Source organism: Austrofundulus limnaeus, unplaced genomic scaffold (genome assembly GCF_001266775.1).
Source record: "Austrofundulus limnaeus strain Quisiro unplaced genomic scaffold, Austrofundulus_limnaeus-1.0 Scaffold1599, whole genome shotgun sequence".
NCBI classification, from domain to species: domain Eukaryota; kingdom Metazoa; phylum Chordata; class Actinopteri; order Cyprinodontiformes; family Rivulidae; genus Austrofundulus; species Austrofundulus limnaeus.
This window is the reverse complement of record NW_013954001.1, coordinates 57,835-67,534: the sequence shown is the minus strand read 5'-3', so window position 1 is coordinate 67,534 and position 9,700 is coordinate 57,835. Positions and strand designations below refer to the sequence as shown.

The following is a 9,700-nucleotide window of genomic DNA, read 5'->3' as shown; positions in this document are numbered from 1 at the left end:
CGTCCTCTGCCTCACCTGTCCTCTGTCTCACCTGTCCTCTGTCTCACCTGTCCTCAGTCTCACCTGTCCTCTGCCTCACATGTCCTTTGCCTCACCTGTCCTTTGTCTCACCTGTCCTATGTCTCACTTGTCATCTGTCTCACCTGTCCTCTGCCTCACCTCTCCTCGGTCTCACCTGTCCTCTGCCTTACCTGTCCTCGGTCTCACCTGTCCTATGTCTCACTTGTCATCTGTCTCACCTGTCCTCGGTCTCACCTGTCCTCTGCCTTACCTGTCCTCGGTCTCACCTGTCCTCTGTCTCACCTGTCCTCAGTCTCACCTGTCCTCTGTCTCACCTGTCCTATGTCTCACCTGTCCTCTGCCTCACCTGTCCTCAGTCTCACCTGTCCTCTGCCTCACCCGTCCTCTGCCTCACCTCTCCTCGGTCTCACCTGTCCTCTGCCTTACCTGTCCTCGGTCTCACCTGTCCTATGTCTCACTTGTCATCTGTCTCACCTGTCCTCGGTCTCACCTGTCCTCTGCCTTACCTGTCCTCGGTCTCACCTGTCCTATGTCTCACTTGTCATCTGTCTCACCTGTCCTCGGTCTCACCTGTCCTCTGCCTTACCTGTCCTCGGTCTCACCTGTCCTCTGCCTTACCTGTCCTCTGTCTCACCTGTCCTCTGCCTTACCTGTCCTCGGTCTCACCTGTCCTCTGTCTCACCTGTCCTCGGTCTCACCTGTCCTCGGTCTCACCTGTCCTCTGCCTCACCTGTCCTCTGCCTCACCTGTCCTTTGCCTCACCTGTCCTCTGCCTCACCTGTCCTCTGCCTCACCTGTCCTCGGTCTCACCTGTCCTCGGTCTCACCTGTCCTCTGCCTCACCTGTCCTTTGCCTCACCTGTCCTCGGTCTCACCTGTCCTCTGTCTCACCTGTCCTCTGCCTCACCTGTCCTCTGCCTCACCTGTCCTCAGTCTCACCTGTCCTCTGCCTCATCTGTCCTCGGTCTCACCTGTCCTCTGCCTCACCTGTCCTTTGCCTCACCTGTCCTCGGTCTCACCTGTCCTCTGTCTCACCTGTCCTCTGCCTCACCTGTCCTCTGCCTCACCTGTCCTCAGTCTCACCTGTCCTCTGCCTCACCTGTCCTCGGTCTCACCTGTCCTCTGCCTCACCTGTCCTCGGTCTCACCTGTCCTGCAGGTGTTTGACCTGCGGCAGTGCCACAGACAGATGCAGCAGCAGGCAGCAGCAGCTCAGGTGGCTGCAGATTCTCAGGCGGTTGCAGTTGTCGGTGCGACTCCCGGTGCAAACAGTGTGGCTGGGATTACACCTGGCATCAGTGAGTCTCACCTGTCTGGTTTTATAGAATATAATTTGAATAGAATATTTGATGTGCAGTCTTTCTGCTCAGGTGTAAAGGTGTGTTTGGCTCCTCCCACAGGTGTGTGCTCAGTTGCAGGTCTGGGCGTGGACGACCTGCGCAGGTTGTGCATAGTGCGCCTGAGCTTTGTTAAGGGTTGGGGGTGTGACTACCCGCGGCAGAGCATCAAAGACACCCCCTGCTGGCTGGAGGTGCACCTGCACCGGGCTCTGCAGCTGCTGGACCAGGTGCTGCACACCCTGCCCCCGCAAGAGCCCACCGTCTGACAGACTCACCTGGCCCCGGATCACGTCCTGCTGGCACCCAGCGACACAGCAGGAGGCCCCGCCCTTTCCATGCAGGTGTCAACAAATATACCTCAGCTGCCCATTAGTCAACTAAAACATCCGGCCAATCACGTTGCATCCTGTTGGGTTTCCATGGTAACAGCTTCTGAGAGTGTTCACAGGAAGATAAATGTATGTTTCAGTGTAGGCCCCGCCCCTTCCTTTGATCTCACAGGCAGCAGGTGAGCTCAGTCCAGTCATGTTTCCACATGAAGCTGTTCTATGGGATCAACTTTGTGCCAGCAGGAAGTGAGTTTGGATTGCTCACGTTGAATCTGACTAGAACACATCGGTTTGAAAATTAATTTAACTAAATTAAACTGAATTTAAAGTTTTGTATCTGAATTAATTTGCTTTGAAACTGTATTTTGGTTTATTAAAAATCCAGTTTGACTACTTTCACTTTCAGTTCCATAATTCAGATTTTTGTGTCACATCCTGGTCCTTGAGAAAGCCAGGCAGAGTAATCAAACACAGATCCACAGATTTACATCATGGATCACATTTTGATCAGATGCTGCTGACTGATCCATGATGTCATCATGTAAATGTAACATTTTCTACATATAGGTCAAATTAATCACTGCAATAAAATAACTTTGTGTGTTTTTGTCACTTTTACAGTGGATTGCATCAACTCTGTTACATCCAGAAGGGAAACTTCACCAAAGTGAAACATAAATCTGTGGATCTGTGTTTGATTACTCTGCCTGGCTTTCTCAAGGACCAGGATGTGACACAAACATCTGAATTATGGAACTGAAAGTGAAAGTAGTCAAACTGAAGTTTTAATAAACCAAAATACAGTTTCAAAGTAAATTAATTCAAAACTTCAAAACAGGTATTAATAAACAAGAAACGAGTGGATATTTGATTTTTGTTTTAAAATACTGAAATTATAATTAAAATACAAAGTGTTTCTCATTCTTAGTGTCAAAAAGGAATGAACAAATTTTTTAAAATAATTTGTTTCATTTTCTGTTTCAGATAGCATAAAAGAAAATAACTTTAAGACAGAAACAAAAAAGGTTTGTTGGTTCATAATCCACGACAGGTCGTACCAACTTACTGTCTCCCTATAATAATCTGTTTCAGCACCAGGAGGGGTGCTCACAACATCAGAGTTATTCACTGAACATCACGTTATCAGTAAAAAACACTGAGACTGACTTCGGTATCAAATATATTTGCCAAGTATTTATTTGGTATCAGATCGATATTAAAGTTGTAGTACTGCCCACCCCTGGCTGAAAGGAACACTCTGAGGAACACAGGCGTAATTTTCAGGGGGTTAGGGGGGTTATGACCCCACAATAATTTGATTCAGTCAGTATACCCCCCCCCCCACACACACAATGAAATGACATAATTTGCACAAACACAATATAAATTAACTGGTGAAGTCGACAGATTTAACTCTTGTTGTCTTTAGGTAACTTTGACATGATGTAAACAATTACAATGTCATATATAGGTTTAATCTTAATTTCTATAAACGACATGCAGGGTTTTTGAACATAATACACAAAAACATAATGAATGCAGGAGGGAAAATATGGTGTAAGTTCAATAATTAAAACACAGATTAGTGAAGCGTTCACAGTGGAGGTAGGCCTGCAGTAATGGTGAAATGGTTAGTTAAACTCTTGAGAGAAAAAGTGAGTTTTTACTTGATTCTTGAAGGAGACAATGTTATGAAGGGAGCTCAGATTAACAGGGAGTTCATTCCAGAGCCTGGGGGCCACAGAGGAGAAGGACCGGTCACCACGGGTCTTAAAGTGAGTGAGGGGAACCATAAGGAGATGTTGATCCTGTGAGTGGAGGTCTCCTCTGGAGTTGTAAGGTGAAATGAGACTTTTAATGTAATCAGGTGCTTGGCCATGAAGAGCTCTGAAGGTGAGGACCAGGACTTTGAACCTTAAAATAATAAATAAAATAAATAAATTAAAAATGTATTAATTAATTAAATAGTTGTTGGTCAGTGTATCTTTTGGTCACTGGATTTTCCTTTTAGAAACAGGTATTAAAAAACAAGAAATGAGTGGATATTTGATTTTTGTTTTAAAATTCTGAAATTAAAATTAAAATACAAAGCTTGTCTCATTCTTAGTGTCAAAAAGGGACAAACAAAATTTTAACAATGATTTGAGTTTCCTTTTCTGTTTCAGATAGAAAAAAAGAAAGTTACTTTAAGACACAAAGGAAAAAAGGCTTGTTTTTTTATTCTATAACTATCTATTCCCCCACCAGAAGGGGAGCTCGCCTGGCAGCTCTGCATAAACATTAATTTATGTAAACAAAAGGCTGAAACACAGACGTGTATGTCTATGAAAAGAAAATAACTTTAAGGCAGAAATGAAAAAAGTCTTGTTTGTTTGTATTCTACGACTCTATTCCCCCATGAGAAAGGGGCGCTCGCCTGGCAGCTCTGCATAATAAAATACTAATTTCTGTAAATAAAAGGCTGAAACATAAGAGAAATATGTCCATAAATGAGTCGTATGATGACTGTCTCTCTGTGACCAAAGGCTGCAGAGATACTTCATGTGGCTTTTGGACAAATAAGTCTCTTTTACTGAATACATGTCGTCTACTGCCTCCTCTTCACTTCTTATTTCTCCCAATAAAAAGCAAAATACGACAAATTACTGTAACCCTAAAATAAACTGTTTCACCTGAATGGGTGTTAGCAATATCAAAGTTACTCAATAAACATCCCACTACAAGTAAAAAGCATTGATACTGACTTCGGTATCAAATATATTTGCCAAGTATTTATTTGGTATCAGATCGATATCAAAGTTGTAGTACTGCCCACCCTTCGCTGAAAGGAAAACTCCGAGGACGCAAACTGACAGAAAAAAGCACAGATTTTTGTCAAAACTCAGGAGGGAAAAAACTTTCTGCTCACAGAACAACAACTGTACAACACACTCATAGAATGAAAGTTGTCATGTTTTGCTTTTTGTGTAGAATATATGTATATATGTAGAATACAAATAAACTAGCCTTTTTTCGTTTCTGTCTTAAAGTAATTTTCTTTTTTGCTATCCGAAACAGAAAATGAAACTCAAATCATTTTTATCCCCTTTTGACACCAAGAATGAGTGGCTTTGTATTTTAATTTTAATTCCAGTATTTTAAAACAAAAATCAAATATCCACTTGTTTCTTGTTTTTTAATARCTGTTTYYAAAATGAAAATCCAATGATCAAAAGATACACTGACCATTTTCAAAGCAACACCTTCAGGTTCAGTTCCTGTTGGCACAAGATTGATCCCGTACTGTTCCACCTGAGTTATTTTCAAAGCAACACCTTCAGGTTCAGTTCCTGTTGGCACAAGATTGATCCCGTACTGTTCCACCTGAGTTATTTTCAAAGCAACACCTTCAGGTTCAGTTCCTGTTGGCACAAGATTGATCCCGTACTGTTCCACCTGAGTTATTTTCAAAGCAACACCTTCAGGTTCAGTTCCTGTTGGCACAAGATTGATCCCGTACTGTTCCACCTGAGTTCTGTGGACCGAACCTTTAACTGCTGCAGATCATAGAACCTCGTTTAAAATGAGCTGATACCAAAAACCAGGAGTTTATTCATCAGATTACTCCTTTGACACGCTGTAAAATATTTATTTTAGTCATCATTTACCAAAGATTAATTTCTGTTTGGTGATGTCGTTCTGTTGCTCTGTGACCTGTCAGAAATATTTAATGTTTGTTTGTTTTTTATCACATTTATGAAACACTTTTAAACTGAAAGTATCTATAACTGTGTAGAATCTGCTGTCCATTCACATGAGACTTTTCATATAAAAATAAACATGTAACAGAGCAGATCACGGTTTATTCTTCATGGTTTCACGTCCTTCCGGTTGTTTTCATCAGGAAAGATGGCGCCAAACAGGACAAAGACTTCGCGCCTGTAAAGTTTAAATGTTTTGTTGTCGTTTTGTTGATAGTCACGCCTTTGCGCTTTCAACCAATCACAGACGAGAGTTTTTCATACTACGGTTTAAAGGCGGGGCTTGGTGAGTGTCCTGTCTGTAGACCTATAGCAGACCAGTGTGGGGGCGTGGCCTGTTAGTGGCGGTCGGGCAGCAGAGAACATGGAGGTCTAGTCACCGTCTGATGTTCGTAAGAAGTGAGCTTTTATCTTCTTCGTTCCACTTAGTTTGTCTTCTGCTCGTTGGACTTCATCATGGAGATGAAGAAGAGGATCAGCTCGGAGCTGAGGAACAGAAGTCCCGCCGAGGTTAGTGAGGACAAGCAGCCGGAGCTCGTTCATTTCAACAACAAACTACTGACGATGCTGGAAATGTTCCGTCATTTGTTTCTAACTCTGATACCGGCTGTTAGCACGTAGAGTCTGAGCTGACCCGCTGCACCGCTGCTTCAACCGGCCGCTCCCGGTGGGCTGACCCCGCGGAGTGCGGGCTCTCTCACGCTCCGACTTCTCGTCACATCGTTGAGGAGCCTCGCGTGAGCCGATCACAGCTAGCAGCTAACATGCTAATGTAGCGAGCAGTCCGCCGTCCGGAGTTAGCAGCTAACATGCTAATGTAGCGAGCCGGACGGCTCACTACATTAGCATGTTAGCTGCTAACTCCGTCCGGCTCACTACATTAACATGAAGGTGCTAACTCCGTCCGGCTCGCTACATTAGCATGCTAGCTGCTAATGTAGCGAGCCGGCCGGAGTTAGCAGCTAACATGCTAACATGCATGTACTACATTAGCTATTCTAATGTAGTACATTACCGCTATCTACATTAGCAGCTAACATGCTAATGAAGCGTTCCGTCTGGAGTTAGCAGCTAACATGCTAATGAAGCGAACCGTCCGGAGTTAGCAGCTAACATCCTAATGAAGCGTTCCGTCTGGAGTTAGCAGCTAACATGCTAATGTAGTACATTAATTACCGCTATCTACATTAGCAGCTACAATGCTAATGAAGCGAGCCGTCCGGAGTTAGCAACTAACATGCTAATGTAGTTAGCTCGCGGACACAGCGAGCGTCTTATCTCGTTGTACCGGAGCCGCTGACGGTTTGTGAGGCTACGACTCGGCTCTGTTTGTTTGTTAAAATCAGATCCTGTTGGTTGATTTTGTAGCTCGGCCTGTTTGATGTTTCCACCATGTAAACTCTCACGTTGATGTTCTGTCAAGCCTGACTCCATGCCATGCGTAGCTCAGTTATACATTTTATTTAAGTTAGAGACGAACTGTAAAGTGTTTGCACGTTGTCGACGTGTTGTCGATGATTTCCACGTGTTTCCATCAGTTCGGCTCACTTTAACTCGCCAGAAGCCGTAGAAGTTTTCCCTGCCCGCTTGTCTCCGCCCGCGCCGCCGCTGCAGCGGGTCGGAGCCGAGCTGAGCCTCCATGAAACGGTTGGTTTGAGGTGAATTCAGGGAAATCTGCTTGAATCCAGCAGACAGCTGGTGTTTTCTGCAGCGGGATGTTCGACGTTAGCGACATGTTTACATCTGCCGGAGGTTTGGACCGTGAGGGGCGGGGCTTAGCTGCCAGGGCGGAGCGATGTTAATCAGCTGATAACAGCCCTGTCCAAACATTTAGTCACATTGGCCAAAATCAAAAAGTCAAGGACTTGAGGGCCAAAAATATGTTTTCTTTACCTGCTCAACAATAAACTAAGCATTAAATATTTTAATTAAACAAATAAACAGTCAGGTTTATTGCTGGAAATGGATGTGTAAATTAATCTGGATCCATAACTTTAAAAGTGTTTTGCAGGTTTCCTTTATTAAAAGAAATTTGGCAATAGGTATCAATTTATTCAATTCTGATGTGATCAATAAAATCAGGATTTAGGTCACTGTTTTGTTGAAAATGTTTGCTGTATTCAGACAAATTTAATCAGGGTGTAACGATACATCGATCTATATCGATTTGAATGGTTCATGGTTCAGTTAAATGGAGGCAGAATGAAAATATTGATCTATATCTTCATCATATTCTCCATGGGAATGGATATCATCTGTCCACCTAACAGTCATTGTGTTACGGGCAGATGATATCACATTAAATCGATCGCAGACCTGAGTTGAATCGTGTGGTGACAGACTGTGATTTGGAGAAATATTGAATTGTTATTCAAACATATCGATGTAATATCATATCGTGATAAAGATGGTGATTTACACCTCTAATATTTAATAAATAAATTAAAAACAGACAGATGTGGAAAAAGCTGAGTCTGGTTATTTGTTGACAATATTTGTTATTGGAAGAAGATTTTACTTTGTGATCATTTTATTTTAATAAAACTAGAAGGTCTCCACCTGTGTCAGGGGGACAGTTTGTACAGTTCTTGAACTGAAGTCAGGGGTCACACAAAATCAGTTCAGGCGCCTCAGATGGCCCCTGGGCCACATGTTGGACACCGCTGTTCTAAAACATGTGCTGTCAGGTCCTGTGTGGAGGTTGGTCCTGGTTCTGAAGCTTGTGTGTGGTCTCAGGTGGTGGAGCTGGTGGTGGACACCTGTCAGTCTGCTGATGGAGAAGTTGAAGGTCTGACAGAGGAGTTCACGGAGCTGGAGATCCTCAGCATGGTGAACGTTGGCCTCACCTCTCTGTCCAAGATGCCCTCGCTGCCCAAACTCAGAAAGGTCAGTTCTGCTGGACCTCCCGGTCCATCGGGCCCTCAGAGGTCCTGACAGGTAGAAAGGTGTTAAAGTGTCTGTGACATCAGATTTTTGTAATAAACATGAATACATTTTTGGAAAGATAACATTAATAACATGTTGTAAAACAAATTTCACATCAGTCAGATGAACGGTTGTTGAGATATTTACATGTGAAGAAACAGGAAGTGATGTCAGAGGAGAATGTCAGCCTGTAAACACAGCGTTGTTACAACAACAACTCAGACTGTAGAGCAGAATCTGATGTTTCTTTACATTATTTAGTCTCTATCAAAGAGACGAAGAAGAGTTTAAATAATTTAGTTTTATAAACAGAGACCAACGAGTTAATTTTATTAATGACTTCCCTTTGATGTCACTTCCTGTTTCACTTTGGCTGAGCCAAACTCAAGAGAAAATAGTCCAGTTATGAGACAAAACGAGTAAAATCTTGTGTTTTATGCTAATTTTCTTAAGTATAAAGATGTTTTTTTGACCTTTGGTACATGAAGGACAGGCATGTCACAGACACTTTAAGGTTCTGGTTCTGGTTCCAGCTGGAGCTGAGTGATAACTCCATCTCAGCTGGTTTGGACACGCTGGTGGAGAAATGTCCCAACCTGACCTACCTGAACCTGAGCGGGAACAAGATCAAAGAGCTGAGCTCCATCCAGCCGCTGGTAAGTCTGGGCCGGACCAGGTCCAACGTGTCCGGGTCAGAACCTGCAGGTTTCTGTCTGAACTTCCTGTGTCTGGCTCTACAGCAGAACCTAAAGAACCTGAAGAGTCTGGACCTGTACAGCTGTGACGTCTCGTCTCTGGAGGACTACAGGGACGGTGTCTTCAAGCTGCTGCCTCAGCTCACCTTTCTGGACGGGTACGACCAGGAGGACAACGAGGTCCCAGACTCCGAGGACGGTGAGCAGGGTCGGGCCGACGGTCCGGACCAGAATCTGTCACAACCGCTCCCTCCCCTCAGGTATCAGAGCAGACTGGTCCAACTAGGTCTGCCATGATAGTCCATAAATCAGTTAACCTTATGATCAATTATTCTGAGGAGGATAATTTTCATCTCAGGACAGTGGACAGACGTTATCAGCAATGTGTTGCTAATATCAGGAAAGTTGTAATTATTCTGTCATATCAACTGGTTTTAAGTAAGTAAACTTTATTTCTATAGCACCTTTCACAGACACAAACATCACAAAGTGCTTCACAGAAAGCAAAAAAAAATTAAAACTAATTAAAAACATAAAGCAGATCACAGATATAAAAACAACAATTAAAACACAATAAAAACACTTAACTAAAAGCCTGTCTGAATAAAAATGTCTTCAGATGTTTCTTAAAGAGTCAGTAGAATCTGAGCAG

General features: G+C 43.4%; 2 protein-coding genes across 2 annotated transcripts in view; both read left to right on the top strand.

Annotated features, from left to right (window-relative positions):
• LOC106535874 (mothers against decapentaplegic homolog 4) overlaps positions 1 to 2,051 on the top strand; it is a gene marked incomplete at its 5' end in the record, with an annotated part of 3,538 nt that extends 1,487 nt beyond the window's left edge. Inside the window, 2 exon segments of the mRNA XM_014033009.1 lie at positions 1,179 to 1,317; positions 1,420 to 2,051. Coding sequence (XP_013888463.1) covers positions 1,179 to 1,317; positions 1,420 to 1,625 — 345 coding nt within the window.
• Positions 2,052 to 5,764: 3,713 nt separating this feature from the next.
• The window catches only part of LOC106535877 (acidic leucine-rich nuclear phosphoprotein 32 family member E), a gene marked incomplete in the record, with an annotated part of 7,026 nt that continues 3,090 nt past the window's right edge, over positions 5,765 to 9,700 (top strand). Inside the window, 4 exon segments of the mRNA XM_014033012.1 lie at positions 5,765 to 5,938; positions 8,165 to 8,314; positions 8,887 to 9,009; positions 9,094 to 9,247. Of these exon segments, the coding sequence (XP_013888466.1) occupies positions 5,885 to 5,938; positions 8,165 to 8,314; positions 8,887 to 9,009; positions 9,094 to 9,247 (481 nt within the window).